The following is a 21,198-nucleotide window of genomic DNA, read 5'->3' as shown; positions in this document are numbered from 1 at the left end:
TGTGATTTGCACTTTCATTCCCAAATGGTGGCAGGATAGTCACTGCCTTTGTGGAAAGCATTTTGGGAATAGGCATCTCAAGCCTTGAAAGTGTGCATTGATGAGCACAGCTCCTGCAGCAGTGTAAGATCTCTAAATTTTTGTTGATGAAAGAAGAAATGATCTCCCAGCTAGGTCTGTATCCTGAGGAAACAGTCAGAGATGAAATCAAAAATTAATATCTAACTCCTAGCTATTCAGGAGACTGAGGTGGAAGGATTGCTTGAGCCCAGGAGTTCAAGACTAGCTTGGACAACAGAGCCAGACCCTCATCTCAAAAAACAAAACAAAACAAAATTAATGTTCAATTCTATTTCAATAATAGAAGAATGGCTAAATCAATTATGGTACATAGAGAAAATGTAATACAGAATCATTAAAAATGATAATGAGCATTTTAAAGTATAAAAGTTAGTCATTGTATAAAGTAAAATGAAAAACTTCTGTAAATGATAAGTATGCTGTTTTCTAGTTTTGCAAAAGACATTACATTTGGCATCATTCATTTATTCAGCAAATATTTGTTAAGTTCCTTCTGTATGTCCAACACTATGCTAAGTTCTGGGTATGGAACATAAAAACACAGTCTCTGTGCTCATGGAGTTTACAGAATATTAGGGGATTCTGCTATAAAATAATGACACAAATCAATACTTATAAATCCAGTGATTGCTAGGATGCAAAATTAAGTAGTATGCTAAAGAGAGGTTAATACCAGAACCCAGTTTAGGTTGGGAGATCAAGGGACAGTGGTTTTAAGCTGAGACCCAAAGAGGTAGCCCAGTGAATGGGTGGGGTGGGGAGAAACATTGCCAACAGAGGAACCATACATGTAACAAGCCTGAGATGGCAGAGTCAGGAGGCTTGTGAAATTGGAGCAGATGAGTGACAGTCCATAGGTAGGAACAGGAAGGGAACAGGTGCCATGGACCTGGGGCTCAATGCAATCCAGTTAACACTTCTGGAAGATCACACTGCTTGCAGGCACAGAATGGAAAAAGATTAATTCTCTGTAAAAATAATAATGAGTGAATGAAGAGGCTGCATTTGTGGCTCATGTGAGCCACACCTGGTGCTCTACCCAGATTCTGGGTAAGCCAGGCTCCCATCTGGGGAAAACTGAGACTCAGATATCCACAAACTATGAGCAGGGAATGGTATTCCCACATCCTCATCCTTCTCCCTTCAATCTCTCTTTGACCTTAACAGGGTGGCGCTCCATAATCTCCTTATTCAATTCATCTTTGAATGCCAGTGAAAATGGGGTTCCCCACCTCCCCACCACTACTGCTGAAGTCTCATTTGAAAGTCAGGTGTTGCCTTGAACCAACTGAAGCCCCATCCCAAAATCTACAACTGCAGTTTTCACGAATGTCAAAGGATGCAAGGAAATATTAGTGATTTCTCTGGAATAGTTTGTAGATACAGCAAATGCATGGGAACAAGTTCTCACCAACTTGAGTTTATGCTAATTTCAAGTCATTCCTTATAGTGCTCTGTGAAGACCATGGCAACTTTCTGAGCATCTGTCTTGCATTTGCCTAACAAGTTAATTAACACTTTTGTTACTCTGGCAGCTTTGAAGGGGAGGAGAGAAGGATGTGACAGCTAATGCTGCCTTGGGTTAACCCTGCATTCACCTGACCTGGAAACAGTGGAATAGTTTAGACTCATCAAGGCAGATATGTCTACAATGACCTCTTTGATTCTGTCTGCAGCTGGGGCACCCAGGGTGACTTCTCCACAACCCATGCACTGCCAGCTGTGAAGGTGAAGCTGTTCACAGAGAGCACAGGCGTCCTGGCCTTGGAGGACAAGGAGCTCGGGCGGGTAAGTGCTTCCCATCACAAGGGGGACTCCAGAGAGAGGATTTCCCCAGCTAGGTCTGCAGTGCACAGGTCACCAAGAGGCAGCATTGCCAAGTACTGAGAGGCTCAGTTTTGAACTTTAAATCCTGGACTCCACTCTACATTAGCTGGGTGACCTTGAACAAGTTCCTCAACCACTCTGAGCCTCAGGTTGTCTTCTACAAAGCTGGGATAACAAGAGTGTGCCCTACAGGAGATACAGCAGGAGTTCTCAATACTATCAGACCCAAACATCCTTTAGAGTTAAGATTTGTAATGTCTTTTACTCTCTTAAAGTGGAATTCTTAGATGATGTAACTGCCTACCCACCTGACAATGTTAAAGTCAACACAATGACATAAGAGAGAAACAAAAGGAAGTAAATTAATAGTAAAAAACTTCAAAATGTAAATACTCAAAGATCTAATAGAGGCGTGCTCTGCTTGTTCCCGTGTGAAGAGTCACTGTGAGGGTGACAGCTACAAAACCCACTGTGAGGTGTGAAGATGTGCTGTACTGGTGACTCCTAAGCCTGAGCATCAGTAAACTGATTTACTGAAATGTTAAGCAATACTTAGTAAAGTGTCCTTGATTTCCTTAGAAGTGTGCCAAAAAGACTTTGATCTGAAATGTAAGATAAGAGTTAGGATCTCCATGTAGTTCATTATAAACAGATTTTTTCACCTCCACTAATATCCCATGGGAATATTCAAAAGTCAGATGGGATGCAGGAAGATGCCTCACTAGGAAGTGTCATCTCATTCCTTGTAGGGTGTTTAGCATCCCTGGACCCACCCACTCACTGCCAACAGGGACTGGCACCAATTGTTTTGTCAGTCAAAACGTCATTAAAATTTCTGAGACACCACTGAGAGGTGGTACAAACCCACTTGAGAACCACTGAGATAATAGTGAAATTTCTGTTTGCATCTGAACCATTGACTCTGCCCCAAGAAGCCAGTAATATTTTCACAAGTTGATTTTGCCAATAACCTACCCCACCTGCTTATGGTAAAATCCAAACTCGTTTAATTTGGCTTCTGCTCACCAATTCACCCCCATGTGCTGCCACATTCCTCCCTGCCTACTATACCCCAGCATCATTGGCCAAATTTCAATCCCTCATATAAACCAAATTCTCTCCCTCCTCAGGGGACTTCCTCTCTATCTGTTGTCATCTCTCCACCTCCCAATCCTTCAAAAAGCATAAATGCCTTCTCTGCATAAATGCCACCTCCTTGGAGAGTCCTTTCCTGACAGCTCAGTCCCCTTCATTTGCTATCTCAGCTCCTTGTTCACATACACTACTGAAGTGATCACCAATGAGAGAAAGAAACAGAATTGATAGACATTCAGCCTTCTCTCTGCCCCACTGGACTGTAAAACCTCCATGGAGATAGAAACCTAAGCTATTTTGTTCACTACCTTATACCCAGAGCCCAACACATAGACTTTCAATAAATTTTATTTCGGCCGGGCACAGTGGCTCACGCCTGTAATCCCAGCACTTTGGGAGGCCAAGGTGGGCGGATCACCTGAGGTCAGGCGTTCGAGACCAGCCAGGCCCACATGGCGAAACCCCATCTCTACTAAAAACACCAAAAAAATTAGCCGGGCATGGTGGCAGGCACCTGTAATCCTAGCTACTCAGGCGACTGAGGCAGAAGAATCACTTGAACCCCAGAGGCAGAGGTCGCAGTGAGCCGAGATCACACCATTGCACTCCAGCCTGGGCAACAGGAGTGAAACTCTGTCTCAAAAAATAATAATAATAAAATAAATAAATAAATAAATATAAATTATATTTCATTCTGGTTTAATGCATAATCACTCCTGAAAGCTAAGTGATCTCAGCCCAGACAATCTCTGAGCCTCTGATATAACATCTATAGCATAATGAGAGACCACCCCTGACAAGCACACAGGCACACACACCTAACAATGCCAGCAATAATTCATTTCCTGTGCTTCCTTTTTTTCTTCCTTTCTTTCACCCATTTTTCCAATCTGGCTTTCATCTATAGAATCAAACTGGAGTCATATTACTACAGCATAGACCACAGATAGAGGTAAAATGAAAAGCAAATAAAGCTAACAGCAAAAGCAAAAAACAGTGTCCCTACCCAGAAAAGTGGGAGGAGGAGATGATGAAAGAAAATATTTAGCTGTTTTCTTTAAGAAACGATAGATATTCATTTCTGTCCCTAGGGAAAGACAGATACACATAGAGTGGAGGAATTATCCTGCCTTTCATTTTTCTTCAAATTTCTCCTTTTCCAAGAAGGCAGATGTTAAGAATCATGAGTCTCAGAGACCCTGAATATTAGTGTTAGAAGGAACAAGTGTAACTGACCAGCCCAGGATGCTCAACCTGGGTCCACAATGAGCCTCTGAAGACCCAGGATCCAGAATGCTCTGGATGTTTTGGGGGTTTTTTTGGTTTTTTGTTTGTTTGTTTTTTGTTTTTTTGTTTTTATTTTTATTTTTGTTTTTGTTTTTGTTTTTGCTGGAGTCTCTCTCTGTTGTCCAAGCTGGAGTACAGTGACATGATCTTGGCTCACTGCAACCTCTACCTCCCAGGTTCAAGTGATTCTTATGCCTCAGCCTCCCAAGTAACTGGGATTACAGGCACGTACCACCACACCTGGCTAATTTTTGTATTTTTAGTAGAGATGGGGTTTCATCATGTTGGCCAGGCTGGTCTAGAACTGCTGACCTCAAGTGATCCGCCCACCTCGACCTCCCAAAATGCTAGGATTACAGGCATGAGCTACCGCACCCAGCCTGGAAATAGTTTACAAATGTGTTTGTGCCTGGGCCTATATGCATTTTTCTGGACTGGCTACCAAAGCATTCACCGACTTCTCAAAGCCATTTCTACTCAGAAAAGTTAAGGCCACTGGCATATTGAAGTCCTTTGTTTTATAGATATGAAAACTTGCTCCCATGGAAGGCAGGAGACTTCTCCAGAGCCATCCAGCCAGTCAGGGGCCCATGCATGGGCCAGGCCACTATCCCAAAGACTTTGTGCACAGCCCCTCAGTGCTCTCACAAGACAAGCCTGCTGAGGCAGCCACAGTCATCACTTCTTTTGTACAGAAGAGCATGCTGAGGCCCAGAGGATACAGTTCCTTCAGAAATGTTGCCTCACCTCCAGGGCTATTTGCACTACACTATGTTATCCCTACACAAAAAGAAAACCCTGGGCTCTGCTGCTGTGGTGAAGGCCATGGGCTTGCCACAGCCACACACACACTAATTTCATAATGATTCGTTCTCTTCCTCAGGCCCCTCATACATTCCCCCAGATGCTAGTTTACTCCTCCTTTGTGCCAAAGAAACTTTCTGCCAGTTGCAGTGGAGCTGGCCTGCCTGGCCCTTGTGCTGGCTGGACACCCTCTGCTGGCAGCATCTTCATGGGCAGCAGCTGGGTGACCCAAGAGTGCAGTGAAGCCACACTTGGACCTCACAAGAGAGTGTTTCTATGCTCTGATCCTTCCCACACTTAGCAGACCCACGTTTAGAAATCCTGGTGTTACATTAAAGTGGTTTGTTTCTTTAGTGTTATGTTTTGTTTTTAATAACCTTTTTAATTAAAAAAATTCATGCACATTGTGAAAACAAGTTAAAATTGATATATAGTGAAAAGTGATTATCTCTTCTATCTCACCCTAGTATCCCTTCCCAGAAAAAAATTTTCTTCTCAACTTATGGTTATCCTTCCCCAAATCATCTCTGCATGTACAAACATAGCATATGTAAGCATATATTCCCCCTCTTTTAAAAAAAGCACAATTGGAAGCTTCTATATCCACGCTTCTCTACATGGTCCCTGAAATCATTATATTTGGTGAGTAGTTTTCATATGACCCTAGACTGACCTATCTCCTTTTTACATAACTGCATTATATTCCACTATGTAGATACATTTTATTTAACAAATCCTCTGTTGATGATTTTTTAGATTATTTCATCTTTGGCTATATAAACAATGCTTCAGTGAATAGCCTTGAATTTATTTCTTTGTATATATGTGGATATCCATAGAATAAGTTTTCAAAATATATTTTGCTGACTGAAATTTGCCACCAAATTGTCCCCTAAAGTGCATGCACCAATTGATCCTTCCACAAAAGGCGGAAGAGAGTGCCTGTTTTCTTGCATCCTTCCCAACCCTGCAATATTATAGGATTGTAGGCCTGCTGTGTCCAATCATTTGTGCTATGCACAGAGCAAATAGGAATAATGACAGGTAAAAACCCTTTACCTAACGAAGCATAAGGGACACAGACATAAAACCAGAAATTATAGTGCAACATGCAAAGTGTTCTGTTAGGCCAAAAAGAAAAAAAAAAAAACACCTGGAAATGAAGCACTTAGCGAGAAGGCAGAATCCAGTCATCCAGACTGAGGGGCAGGGACTTCCTGGGGTATGCAAGAGGTACCGAGAGAGATATAAGCTAAGTCAAGGAGGGGATCTGTCAGGTAAAGGCTGAAGGTAAAGCAGTCCCCCAGCAGGCCCTGCCTGTGTGCCCAGGCAACTAGGAGAAGCCACGGCTGGCTGGAGTGCAGCTACTGCAGGGGGTGGGTCGTGGCGGCCACATCAGCATCCCCACATCAAAGCACAGCACACATGGTCCGCGGCTGAACTGACACAGTACTTGATTAGCAGCCTGGAACGTCCAGATGAGGTGTCTGGTCTGCTTGGGACTCATGTGCACCCAGAAGGACCCTCATAATTCAGCATCACTGACACATACAAATGAGTCATCAGCCTGTCAGGGGTATCCAAGGTGGGGGCAAAGACAGAAGAGAGCTGTGGTCACTTCATCTCTCCATCCACCCTGGAAAAGAGGTCTCCCCAGCAAGCAATTGCACATGGAAAGAAGTCTTTGTGGCACAGCCGGTAATGAGCTGCGGCCATTGCATCACGAATGGACACCATATTGCCAGTGGGAAGCACGCCCAGAATCCATATGGCGAAAGGCCTGTTAATGAGCTCTGGGTGCCCAGAGCACTGCTCCCTCTGTGATTTTGCCAAACAGGCAGCAGCAGACAGAAGCCCAGGGCCTTTCTTACTTACTGCTGTTCTGGCCCTGGATGGGGTGTCTCTTATCAGCACCTCGTTTCCTGACTTCCCAGCACATCTCACCACTACCTCTCTTAGGCCAGACCAGCTCAGGATGGAGGGTCAGCTTCACTGAGATCAGCAGCTGCCTCAAAGTGTCGGGCCTCAGGATGTGGCACGTGATACAGGGTGACATGTAAGAACAGGCAGTTCCTGGAGAAAAGGGAGAGGTCTCCACGACCCAGCAGTGCCCTAACTCACTCATTTCCTCCCAGCATCTGTCCTATGACATGTTGCAGTTCTCTGGTGCCAGTTAAGTGAATTTATACATTTTATGCTGGAACTGGAACTGAGTGAACCCTTACAAAATAAACAAGGGGCCTCAGAAGATAACTGCACAAAAGCTCTGATTTGGAGGTAGTACTAGCAATGCAAGCCTGGCAAACAAGAAAATGGTGGAGCCAACACCTGACCTACTAGCAAACATTCTGTCACTCATATCATGAGATAAAAACAATGCCAATGTAATCAGATGGGACAAGATGTCAGTCAAGACATGATGAAATTATTTAGAAGACTACTCGAACTATGGATTTATAACCAATGTCATCAACAATGTACCTTGCCCTAAATGTTATGTGGTACCTTAAATATAGCTAATAATACCACAACCACCACAATTTGCAAGTTATTCCAAAATGTGGATTTTTAAATCTTTAGCCCATCTTTGATTTGTGTATATTTTATGATATATGCGATAAGGTAATATATTAATACAAAGTAAACTTATGTAATATAAAATGTTAGCATATAGATACTGGGCTAATTGCTCAAAAACATTATACTAAAATAGCACATGATCATAAAACATTGACAGCCTCTATTCTGAAAAATCAGGCTTTTCTGTATTTCAATCATGTCATAAGACATTGGGAAGACTTGAAATTTGTGGTTAGCAAGAATGTATATTTCATCGGAGATAGGGAATTTAATGAAGAAAAAGGGTCAGGCCCAGAAAGAGAAGGGCTAAGAAATCAGCATAAATGAAGCACATCTAAGTGGGCTGATTTTTTTTTTTTTTCCTGCCATGGCCTCCTCCTCCTCTCAGCAGTCTTATTCCACAATCACACAGGAAGTCATACGTGTCTACCCTTCAAGCATGGGCCAAGCTTGCATGACTAGTGAAGCTGATACAGCATCTAGAAGGCTAGAGTGTTCCCCCATGAGACCATGAGCCCCTCACGGCCACCTCCAGAGGTGAAAGAAGCCCAAGAAAGGGGCCCGCCGTCCCTGCACCTGGAGAAAATAAATACTTCGAAAACAGCCAAAGCAACGTGCCACAAACCAGGGCATGCTGCCATCACAGAAGCAAATCTTAGCAAGCCCAGCTTTTGTTGTGCCTATATTTAGTTCATGTTCCCTTAGTTTCAGGGATTTTCCAAATATTCCATTCCTCCCTAAATGCATGTTCCCCAGATCCCTTGTGGCTCCGGAGAACTCTGTGATCACAAAGCGAAAAAGTGGATTTAGTGAGTTACTCACTTCCTGTTTCACTCTCAGAATTCCAGACAATAAGAATGGACGCAGAAGACCCAAATTAAACTGCCATCTCTGAAGCACACTGGGGAAAGGCATTTCCTAAGAGCTCATCCTTCCTCAAGTCATGTGTGCTTTCATCCATGCCTGGGCAAAGTTGGGTGTTGTGTGATAAGATTTCCAGACCGGGTGAAATCAGGTTGAAATGTGTGACTCCAAGCCAGTCCCTTTCCTTCCCTGAGTCTCACATTTCTCATCCTTCAAATAAGGTTCCTTCCATTTTCCCCGGGGGCCTTGAGGTATTTCTCCTCTTGAAAAGTGAAAGAAATCCTAAAGAATGGAGAAAAAGCACTCTCTCATATATAAGCATATTTCTTCCTTTTATGCATCCATCTTCTTATACAAAGATGTAGAGAATAATGTGTGGACAATGTTCTCCATTCTGGGTTTGTTTAGTATGTCTGAACATTAGAAAAGTCAAAGCAGAATCACAGAAATCATGATTTTCATGACACAATGATCATTATAGAATTACAGAAAACTTTACTTTTATAAAATTTGCCAGGAAGAGAAGGAAGGAGCAAAAGAATGTGTTTCTGTCCCCAGGCATGGCTGCTCCACAGTGAGAACTGTTCAAGTCACTCCACTACTCAGAATCAAAGTTTCTCATCTATAAAAACATAATGGTGCTTCTCTTTCCTAGCTGCTTGTCTTTTTTCCCCTACAGGTTATTCTCCATCCCACCCCAAACAGCCCCAAACAGTCAGAGTGGCACAAAATGACAGTCTCCAAAAACTGCCCTGACCAAGATCTCAAAATCAAACTTGCTGTCCGAATGGATAAGCCTCAAAACATGAAGCATTCTGGGTAAGTGTTTCTTCCCCAACTAGCAGTTTTGGACACACGTCTGTTCATTTCTCAAAACAAAAACAGAAACAAACACAAGATCTTCAGAGAACTATATAGAAGGAAATATAAAGGATCCATATTAAAATATTTGACTTTGATATTTACTGTAATCTCCCTCAATTCTTAGGATGACTGTATTTGCATTTTTTGCTGTCAAGATAGAAAAATGTCCTTCTCTTTCTCTAATAGCGTTTCTAGGACAATTCAAAACTGTCTAAGTAGCATGCTAAGTGATTCTAGTTTGGGGAGGTCCTATAGGCTCTGTGTACCTTGTCAGAGGCATCCAGATCATTCAGACTCTGCATATGACTCACTCGCTCCTCAATCAGCAACCACATCTTCGAGGTGTGAGCAGCAGGGACAGGCCACCTTCAATCAATTCACATTTAATATATTTTAGTATTTAGTGCAGCATTTAAATGAATGAGAAAAAATAGAAAATCTGTGATCATCTTCATTTTCTTAAGGTTTGAGAAAAAATGACCAATTAATTTCAAGTAAAGTAAAAAGAATAGGGCCAGGCGCGGTGGCTCCAGCCTGTAATCCCAGCACTTTGGGAGGCCGAGACGGGCGGATCATGAGGTCAGGAGATCGAGACCATCCTGGCTAATACGGTGAAACCCCGTCTCTACTAAAAAATACAAAAAACTAGCCAGGTGAGGTGGCGGGCGCCTGTAGTCCCAGCTACTCGGGAGGCTGAGGCAGGAGAATGGCGTAAACCCGGGGGGCGGAGCTTGCAGTGAGCTGAGATCTGTCCACTGCACTCCAGCCTGGGCGACAGAGCGAGACTCCGTCTCAAAAAAAAAAAAAAAAGAATAGGTAAGATGCCATATTTTTTTTTTTTACAAATAAAACCAGTGATTTTTCTAGAAAATGTTTGTTGATGACTGAGTATATGGTGAGCCATGACCTATTAAACTAAATCACATGGATCTCATTATCTCAGAAAACATGATAATCATGTAACTCTTAAAAGGGAAAGTTTAACTGGTAGAAGGGAATGGAGTGTTCGGCGGGTATTCTGCAGGTACAGTGCCAACTGGCAATCATTCTGCTTAGCCCCTCTGGGCCCTAGAGAGGTCTCGTTAATTCTTTTTTGGGTGTATGTATATTGATGATAAGGCTCAAAGTGTTAAAAGTGCCAATAAAAATGAGGGTTACAGCTGGACACGGTGTCTTACGCCTGTAATCCCAGCACTTTGGGAGGCCAAGGCAGAAGGATCACCTGAGGTCAGGATTTGAGACCAGCCTGACCAACATGGTAAAACTCCATCTCTACTAAAAATACAAAAAAATTAGCTAAGCATGGTGGCGGGCACCTAGCTATTCAGGAGGCTGAGGCGGGAGAATCGCTTGAACTCGGGAGGCGGAGGTTGCTGTGAGCCAAGATTGCGCCATTGCACTCCAGCCTGGGCAACAGGGTGAGACTCCATCTCAAAAAAAAAAAAAAAAAAAAAAAAGGGTTGGTTAGATGTACTAGAGGTTTGGGGAATTCAGAAACCCAATTTCAGGGCCTAGCCGTAATTAAGACAAGATTAAACAGAAGCTCACATGAAGTCCAGGACAGGAATTGAACTTCCCAGTAGATGAGCAGACCACAGCAGCATGCAGTCAGAGAGTAAAAACAGGAGCCTAGCCACGGTGCCTCGGAGTTCTAGGAAGTGAAAAAAGCCCAAGTTTCCAGAGAAAAACAAAGACCTACCAGTCAGGGCACCAGAGAGATTCAGGTATGAAAGATTCCAGAGGAAGCAAAGGTCACCTGTGAGCTGGAGACCAGTGACTCAATGCCAGGTTTGGTTTGGATTTAGAGAATTTGCTTTGCATTGTCTTCCGGCCAAATTATTCCAAGCCTGAGATGGGATTAGGGCAAAGCTCTTCTGCCTGGGGTGTGAAAACACCATAGGAGCGTATGCAGGGCCCTAAGTATACACTCAGTCCTTTGTCAAGTGTCCAGGATGAAATACAACCAGATTTTCTTCAATTAAATTAGAATGCCGTGAAACATTGCTGAGGTCTACTGTTCTTCCTTCTTATCATGCTCCTGGTATATATTCTGACAATATTCATGGAATTTCTCCCTAATATGTCTTCCTCCTCTGTGATGAACATCCTACTTTCAAGACAAAGGGGTTGATAATTCAGTTACGTTTCTGTAATACACAAGAAAAGATCTGCATCTTTAGCAAAATCCTGCCTCATAAATACTCCGTAAATATTTGCTAAAGGAACCAACACATGAGTGAGCAGAACAGACATAGAAAGAGAGAGAGAGAGAGACAAAGGGGATAGGGGAGATCAAAGAGAGAAAACAGAACAGAATATGAATGAATGTATCTGTCCTCTAAACTGCTTTTTTTTCAACTTCCTTTAAAAAGATGATCAGTGCCTCAACCCACATTCGAGTCCCCTTTGAAGCACTGTACTAGGAGTTTTATTCTGTCACTTATTCTCCACAGCAACCACCTGACACAGGTATTATTTTCCCTATTGGATGAATTCCCATTTCCCACATTGTCTTCATTCACTCTGCTGGAAACTGAACTAACTGATTTGGATTGGGGAATTTTTGTGTTGATTTGTTTGTGAAATTATTAACATATTTCAGGCTACCTTAACCCTACAGATGACAGAAGAAATATGTAGCTCACTTCTGACAGGTTTCATAGCTATTTCATATTGCTAGACTTCCATTTTAAAATTATCCCTGCCAGGAAATACACCAAGAGAGCTTAAAATAGCTCTGAAAAGTGAACAGTGGATGCCTTAATAACACCATCAGACCCAATGTGGCCTAAATCAGGGGTGAGCAACTATAGTTGCCTAAGGGACTATTCAGGGAAAATAAAAATGTTTATGGACTACAATATTTTTTCCATTTAAACTTAAAATAGTTTTACTGAGCCCAGTTGTGTAAAGGAGGATAGAAATATGAGAGCAATGTCACAGCTTAGAAAATGGGAGAGAAAAAGGAAAAAAAAAATTTTTTTGAGACAGGATGTGGCTCTGTCACCCAGGCGGGAGTGCAGCAGCGTGATCTCTGCTCACTGCAGCCTCTGCCTCCCATACTCAAGCCATCCTCCCACCTCTGCCTCCCAAGTAGCTGGGACCACAGGTGTGCACCACCACACCCAGCTAATTTTTGTATTTTTTGGTAGAGATGAGGTTTTGCCAGGTTGGCCAGGCTGGTCTCAAACTCCTGGACTCAAGCAATCTGCTTGCCTTGGCTTCCCAAAGTTCTGGGATTACAGGCATGAGCCACCGTGACCACCCGAAAAAGAAATTTTTAAGAAGTATAGCTGAGGTTATAAATTGTTTCCACATTAAGGTTTTTGTAAACATAAAAGGAACATAAGAATCACTGGGAATTATGAATATTGGTGTGCACTGTGGTTCTTTGAATGAGCCACTGGGCCATTCAGAATAACTTAATTGAATAGAAATGTGTCAATGGGAAAAATCAACACTGCTTCTTGATCTTAAAATGTTAGTATCTGGGCATATTTGAGAATCAGCAACTCCTAGGTGTCTTTCTAATTTTCATCTTTTTTATCTGTATGGTGTTTTCAAGTTCAGGAAGTACGTTCACATCCATTCTCTTATTTTATCACTGAAACTGCCTCACAAGGAGTGGTATTATCATTCTCCCATCTTAATAAATGAACCCCCCTTCACCCAGAAACCCAGACCAAAAACCTTGAAGTGATCATTGACATTTTTCTTTCTCATCCACCATCAATTTTTGTATTTCTTTTTGAGACAGGGTCTTGCTCTGTCACCCAGACTGGAGTGCAAAGGTGCAATCCTAGCTTACTGCAGCCTTGACCTCCTGGGCTCAAGCAGTCCTCCCACCTCAGCCTCCCAAGTAGCTGGGACTATAGCCATGTACTACCACGCCCAGTTAAGATTTACAAAAAAAAAAAAATTATAGAGATAGGATCTCACTATATTGCCTTGGCGAGTCTCAAACTCTTAGCCTCAAGCAATCCTCCCCCCTCAGCCTCTCAAAGGGCTGGGATTACAGATATGAGCCACCAAACCTGGCCATCATCAAATTCTTTTCCCTCTATCTTCAATATAAATCTAGAATTCAACCCTTCACCCCTGCCTCCATCTCACCATTGGCCTCCAAGCCTCCATTGCTGCTTCCCTTCACTTGCTGCTCCTGCCTCATAAGCAGTTCCCTGCTTCTGCCCCTGCCTCCCAGTATTCTATTTCCTACCATGAAGCAAGGGAATTTTCTTTAAAAAACGCAAGTCGGATCCTGCCACTTGAATGCACGAAAACCTCCAGTGATTCCCCATCTCATTCAGAGTAAAAGCCAATGTTGTTACCATGACTATGAGACCCTGCCTACCTGGTCTTGATCACTGTTCCAGCCACATTGGCCTCCTTGCTCTTCCTCCCAGGCACAAAGTACACCCCCATCTCAAGGCCCTTGTCCCAGCTGTTTCCCTTCTCTTTCACCCAGATCTCCAACATTTCTATACCTTATCAGAAAGCCTTACCTGGCCCACCTGCCCACCTGTGTCCTCTCTCTCTCTCTTACTCTGTTTTGTTTTCACCAGAGCTCTTACCATTTATATCATATACTTCTTTATTTGTTAGTTCGTTGTCTGTCTTTCCCACTAGACTGTGAGTTCCTTGTCAGAAGGGAAATTTGTCTCCTTTTTTCACAGGACCCTCATACAGAGACTGACATATAGCAAAAGTCCAGTGAATTATTTTTTGTTTAGATGAATAAGTGAATAAATGAACCCCCATTTACACTTAGAGAAATTGGAGCTTAAAGTGGTTAAAAGACTTGCCCAAGTCAGAGTAAGCATTAGAGCTGGGTCCAGAGTTATTGCTTTCAATCCAACCTTAACTGAGCACCTGAAGCTTGACTAAAATAGAGAGCTCCTCATGGCTCCACATTTAATTCATTCAATGAATTGCAGTCCACCAACCAGGAGTAATTTGCAGCAATTCTGATTATCCTTTTATTTTTTAACAAACTTCAAAAGGAATACAGTTTGTAACACTCAGCTATCTTCTTAAAATCTCTTTTCCTCTTCCATTTCTGTAGCTGTGCTACTGTTCTAGACCTCTTGTTCTTCAAAATCATCGCACTTCTCTCCTCCTCATAGGTCTCCAAGACACCACTCTTTCTGGCACAGACTCTAAAACCAGGGTACTGGACTAGACTAATTAAATATCTTCAGTGTTTCATTTTTATCTCCCTTGTTGACTTCTTATCTATAAACGTCAATTAGATCAAGTCAGTTTATAGTGTTGTTCAAATAATCCATATCCTTACTGATTTTCTGTCATTCATTTAGAGGAAGCTCTCAATCTCTTATTACAATTTTAAATTTGTTTCTTCTTGTAGTTATGTCTGTTTTTGCTTCATATGTTTTGAAGCTTTGTTATTAGCTGCAGAAACATTTAAGATTGTTATGTCTTCTTGATTGACTTACTCCTTTATCATGATGAAATAATCTTCTTGATCCCCAGCAATATTCTTTTCCTGCAATTTACTTTGTATGACAGTGATATAGCCCCTCTGGTTTTTTTAATAGAAAAAGTGTTAGCATGGTAAATCTTTTTTTTTCTATCTTTTTATTTTTAACCTATTTGTGTCTTTTATAAAGTGCATTTCTTATAGGCAGTATAGAATGCGGTCTAAGTTTTTAACTCAGACTTGAAGATCTCTGCCTTTTAGTTGAGATATTTAGCCTAATTGCATTTAATGTTATTATTGATAGATTTAAACTTACTTTGTTATTTGTCATCCTCGCTTTTTATTTTCTGTTTGTCCTATCTGATCTTTATTCCCTTTTTCCTATTTTTCTGCTTTCTTTGGAATTAGCTGAATATCTTTGTGATTCTACTTTGTCTTCTTTGTTATCCCTAAATGCCAATTAAGTCAAATTGCCTGGAATGCAATTCTTGCCACAACCACTTACTAGCTGTAGGCAAGTTTCTTAACCCCTCTGGACTACATTTTGCTCAATGTAAAACAGAAATAACAACAGTGTTTGTCTTGTAGGGTTGTTGTGAGGACTAAATGAGCTAATACATGTACAGTATTTAGAACAAGGTCTGATACATGGTAACAGCTACAGCTATAGAAGAGTTATTGTTGTTAGTGGTGTTGGTTGTAATCATCATTGTTATTTGCTTTCATCTATTCTTTGTACTTTTCCCCAGCCCATGCTTCTTCTTGCTGGGCTGCTGTAAGATAGCTGAGGTACCTGGAGTCTCCCTGCTCTGCATATGCTCCTTCACACCCAAGAAGAGGACAAAAGCATTCCTGTAGGAATTGTGGTTCTTGTCTCACTGTGACTTCTGTTCTTATAAGAAATTCTTATGAAGAATTTCTGGCAAGGAGGAATAACTTCAAGAGACCTATTGTACAATATGATGACTATGATTCATAACAATATATTGTATCCTTGACAGTTGCAAGAGTAGATATTTAATAAAGAAAGCTATGTTACTAATTCACATTAAATTCACAAATATCATATGAGAGAAGACTGTCCCCTTTTTTATTCAAATGAAAAGTTACAAGTATTGCCATGGGTGCTACCCTGCCAAGTAGTCCCAGAGCAGAGGGACACTGAGGCCAGGCTGGTCTTCCATGATTCAGCAATTTTGGGGGATTCCTGGAACTTAAGTTGAACACAGATGAATCTTCCTCTTATTTTTTTAATCCTTTGTAGGTCGCTCACTCTGGCATCTCATATAACTAAAATGTCCCCAGTGAATAACATGAATGTCAGTTACCCAGTAGCAAGAATTTTATAAAAATGTCATAAGAGAGGATACATTCAAATCATGATGGAAAATATGGCCTGGAGCTCCAAACCCAGACATGTGTACCTCACTTTCCTTCTCAACAGATGTGCACCAAAAGTTGAATGTGAATTCAAATAAAGAATCCAAAGAGAAACCCTTTGCAAAGTTAGTAATTATTTACTCTTTCTACTAGGACTGCTTTTTTTCTTCTTTTTTTTTTTTTTTGAGACAGTCTTGCTCTGTCACCCAGGCTGAAGTGCAGTGGCATGATCTCAGCTCACTACAACGTCTGCTTCCAGGTTCAACTGATACTCCTGAGTAGCTAGAACTACAGACGCATACCACCATGCCCAGCTAATTTTTTTTTTTTTTCAGTAGAGATGAGGTTTCACTATGTTGACCAGGCTGGTCTCAATCTCCTAACCTCAACTGATCTGTCCACCTCAGCCTCCCAAAGTGCTAGGAGTACAGGTGTGAGCCACTGTGAGGACTGCTGTTTTTACTACTACAAATAGTAGCACACATAACAACAACAACAATAATACTTATCCAGCCCTTACCACTTGCCAGTGAGCATGCTAAGTGCTTGACACATATCACCCCCATGAGTTCTCACAAGAACTCTATAAAGTAACTATTATGTTATCCCCATTTTACAGCTAAGGAAACTGAGGCACAGGGCAGCTAAGCCAAAGGAAAGTTAATGACAGAGCCAAAATTGCCACTTAGGTGTTTCTCCTTTAGTCTGAGATCTAACCACTGGTCTAAACTGCCTCTCAGTACATTAGAATGCTGCTTTATCTATTGGTAAATCCAGATTTCCACATATCTGGACAGCCTGAAGACAGAGAGTTCAGGGCCACTAATGCCCACACAAATAGATCTGCCTGTAGTGTGAGGAGCTAGGAGGGAAGCCACCTGTATGTCTGCAATAACAGAACTTCCATCTGCTCCAGGTACTGTGCATCCTATTTAATGAGCATGTTTCCACCCAAGAAAACGCAGAGCCGGAGCTGACTAGACAGAAACAGTACATCTCAGCCCTCAGTTTTTCTTGGTTTTGACACCTTCTGGTATGTGCCAAATTAGCAATAAATTCTGAGGAAAACCTCAGAGGGAAAGCCCCTCCCTCAAGCAGACTTTCCGAAGGAAAATTGTTGCTTTTTCTCTGATCCCACCAGCTTTCCCATTCAGAAGCCTTTAACCAGAAATCCCCTCTGTTCAATTAGAATCGTGACTCATGTTCTTACTTCAAAAAAAGAAACCAAAGTTTGTCATCTAGAAAGGAGGAGGAAGAGTGTGAAGAAGAGGGTGCTTTAAAGTCAGACTGTTCTGAGTTTAATTTCTGACTGTGTCCTTCATCAGCTGTGGAACCTGGGAAAGTTACTTAAACTTTCTCAGCCTCAGCTCCCTCAACTGTAAAATAGGAATAATAGTATATAATGATATAGCTAATAGTAAGTATTTACCTTAACCTAGCTATTGTTCTAAGCACTTTATGTTTCTACTTTAATCCTCACACCCTTGAGGTAGGTACCATCATTATTATCCCCATTGTATAGATGAGAAAACTGAAGTAGAGATAACTCTAGTAATTTATTTGCCCAAGTTTGCACATGAATCTGGGTAACATACCTCCAGATTTAAGCTCTTAACTCCTCCAGATGAGTGTAATAAATTCACATAAAGTGCCTGGCACAGCACAGAAAACTTGTAACACTTCACTAAGTAGTAGTTATTGTTTTTATTATGAAGGAGTAGTTAACGATTCAATATGAATTACACTGTATGGGTTCTATGAACTTCTTTTTCTACTTTTTTTCTCATGTATTATGATTATATACACAATAGATGTTGTAGCTGTATTCATTGTTGTAAATCTCTTTCTATGGATGCAAAGTAAAGGGAAAACGTTAGTAGCTGCCAGATATAATTCCAGAAAAGTGTGAGGCTGTTACAGTCTTGCTAGTCATTACTAAAAAAATTGCAGTATTTCTTGCCCACTTCCTGAATTTGATTTTTTACATCATCTACTTCCCTATGTACCTAAGTCCAAGATTTCCTTTCACATATTTAACTTATTGTTTGCTGCTAAAATGATACGTTTTCCTCTGCCCATAGAGAGATTTTGTAATAAAGCTGACATTTATTGTGCATCTACTTCCTGACATGCCTCATGCTTATACTTCACAAGCACTGTCTCATTTAATCCTCACAACAGCCCTATTAGTGAGGAACCATTACTGACCTGTCTTATGGAGCACCAAGAGGTTAAGCATCTTGACCAACATCTCACAGTAACTGGTAGAACTAGAACTGGAAGATTATACTCTTAACTGTTACAAGCCAGTAATCTCTCTCCTTAGCCCTGGCTGAACCTCCCTCTTATGTCCATTTATTCCATGAATACATTAATATATTATTTTAAGCACTGACCAGGACAGCTAGATGATCTATGTAACCCCAGAGCTGTTTGCGCCGGCCTCAGCAGCAGCACAGGGCTGATAAACTTATCAGTCATCCAGTCAATGCTCCCTGCCTCAGCTTTGGTCCAGCCATCACCTCTCTTGCCTGAGCCCCTGTGACCAGCTCTTCACTGATCTCTTTGCTTTCTCTCTTGCCACCCCCTTCCTCCTACAGTGTATTCTCTATCCAGCAGCCAGTGAGATTAAATAGAAATATGATTGTGCCCCCCTCCCCCCACTTTTAAAACCCTTCCATAGTTTCCCATTCATATTTAAAATAAGCATACTGGCGATCTGATTTACCCATTTAAGAGGTCAGTCTAGCTACTGCAGGATGAATGGAGAATAGACACAAGAAGGAAAGTAGGAAAGCCCGTTAGCAGACTCCTGTCATGGTCCAGGTGGTGTTGTTAATGGTGACTTGACTGGGTAGTTGCAATAGGGATGGAATGAGATGGGATACATTTGGGAAGGCAAGTTTGAAGAACTTGGCAATGGATTACATGTTTTGTATGCAGTGTTTTAAAATCTCATCAGAAATCTTTAGAAAGATCGCTCTGATCTCTCAAGAGCATGGCACTTAAAACCAACTGAACTATAACAAATGTCTATTGACCAGTTACCATATATCAGGAACTCATAGGAATTCAGAAAGAAGAACATGGTTCTGTGCTAGGTATTTAGAAAGCAGGATCAGAGTTCCTTCCCTCCAGAAACTCACAGTTCAATAGTAACAATAAATATAACCACAAATAAATTAAAGCTGTGTGATAATTGTAACAGCAGAATTATCTACAAGGCCTAGGAGATGATGACATCAAAGTAAAGGTTTAAACTGTGGGAGAATATGAGTTTTCCCATGAGGAACAGGGAGAAGGCATCCCAGGAAGCATAGGATGTACCAAGTTACAGAGGTGTGAATTTTTATGGTGTGATCAGGAATTACAGATACAAAATGTAGATAATACAATGTGTGGGAACCAAGTCAAGGGTGTAAGCAGAGATGGAAAATGAAAAGATTTTTAGGCTAGGTCAAGACGCTGGACTTTGTCCCTATAGGCTAAGGTTTTCCCGAGTGCATTCATGCCACTGATAGTACACTAGATCTTTTTAATGATATACAGACGAGCATGGATCAGATATAATTGGCCTTCCCTATCCACAGGTTCTACATCTGAGAAATAAACCAATCATGGAAGGGAAATATTTGGGGGGGAAAAACAATGAAAAATAAAGATACCATAATAAAAAATAATGTGAATTTAAAATAATACAGTAGAACAACTATTTACATAGTATTTACATTGTACAACGTATTATAGGCACTCTAGAGATGATTTAATATATATGGGAGGGGCCAGGTGAGGTGTCTCATGCCTGTAATCCCAGCACTTTGGGAGGCTGAGGCAGGCAGATCAACTGAGGTCAAGAGTTCGAGACCAGCCTGGTCAACATGGTGAAACCCCGTCTCTACTAAAAATAACAAAAATTAGCCAGGCATGGTGATACACATCTGTAAATCCAGCTACTCAGGAGGCTGAGGCAGGAGAATCGCTTGAACCCAGGAGGTGGAGGTTGCAGTGAGGAAATCATGCCATTGCACTCCAGGCTGGGTGACGGAGTGCGACTCCATCTCAAAAAAAGAAAAAAAAAAAATTTAAAAAGGATGTGCTTAGGTTATATGCAAATACTACACCATTTTATGTAACAGACTTGAGCATCTATGGATTTTGGTGTCTGCAGGGGTCCTGGAACCAATTCCCTGTAGATGCTGAGGGACAAATGTAATCATTTATATATTTTAATGTGTGCTACATAATGTATAATTAGTATATCAAGCATATAATATAGTTTCTTTTTCAAAATAAATGTATTCATGTTAAGTAAGTTAATTTGAAGAAAAATATCAAGTAAATCAATAGAACAGGTGAACAGATGTGGGACCAATCATGAAAATGAAATGTAAGAGGCCAAAGTTTGAGGCACCTTTCATATAAATGGCAGGGGAAGGGGATAGGCACTGAAGGAATTTTAGCATGGAAAAAGCATGATAAGATTTGCAGGTGGTAAGCTCTGTCTCATTTCCAGGAATAGGATGAAAATCATTCTCGCGTCCCTGAAACCAATTAAGAGGTTCCTCTATAATTGTCCATGGAAGCAAAAAATGTGGGTGGGGACTGAAATAGTGGAAGTGGGAAGAGGGAAGACGGAGCCGTGAGGAACTCCCCAGGAGGTAAAAACTCAACTGCACTTGGCTACTGAGGAATAAGGATGAAGAAACAGAAGGACCCAGGATGACTCCTGGGTTTCTGGCTTGAAGGTCTGAGTAGATTTTGGCTGCCAGCCACTCTTAAGGGCCCCTGAAATTTGTTAGGCAGGAAAAATTTTAATTAGGTGAATTCTTCATTATGTTCCAAAGCAGAAATTCTGTCTGATTTGAGGTGAAGTGAGGATTTGGAAGTTTTCCAGTGGGTATTGATGACGGTAAACAGGTAAAGCCAGTTTTAGAACTCAGTTAGTATTTGAATGTATTTCAGTATGACCAGATCTCTCC

At 41.4% G+C, this 21,198-nt stretch overlaps 1 protein-coding gene across 14 annotated transcripts in view; it reads left to right on the top strand.

The window, feature by feature from the left end:
- CADPS (calcium dependent secretion activator) overlaps positions 1 to 21,198 on the top strand; it is a 487,588-nt gene that overhangs the window by 290,013 nt on the left and 176,377 nt on the right. For all 14 annotated transcript variants that reach the window (XM_033210318.1, XM_033210317.1, XM_033210316.1 and 11 more), the window contains exons 7-8: positions 1,758 to 1,869; positions 9,218 to 9,357. In XM_033210318.1, coding sequence (XP_033066209.1) covers positions 1,758 to 1,869; positions 9,218 to 9,357 — 252 coding nt within the window. The remainder of the gene's footprint in view (positions 1 to 1,757; positions 1,870 to 9,217; positions 9,358 to 21,198) is intronic.

The sequence above is a fragment of the Trachypithecus francoisi genome, unplaced genomic scaffold, assembly GCF_009764315.1.
Source record: "Trachypithecus francoisi isolate TF-2019V2 unplaced genomic scaffold, Tfra_2.0 Lachesis_group0, whole genome shotgun sequence".
Taxonomy (NCBI): Eukaryota; Metazoa; Chordata; class Mammalia; order Primates; family Cercopithecidae; genus Trachypithecus; species Trachypithecus francoisi.
Note: the sequence above shows the minus strand (reverse complement) of the source record. Positions and strands in the feature narration are given on the sequence as shown.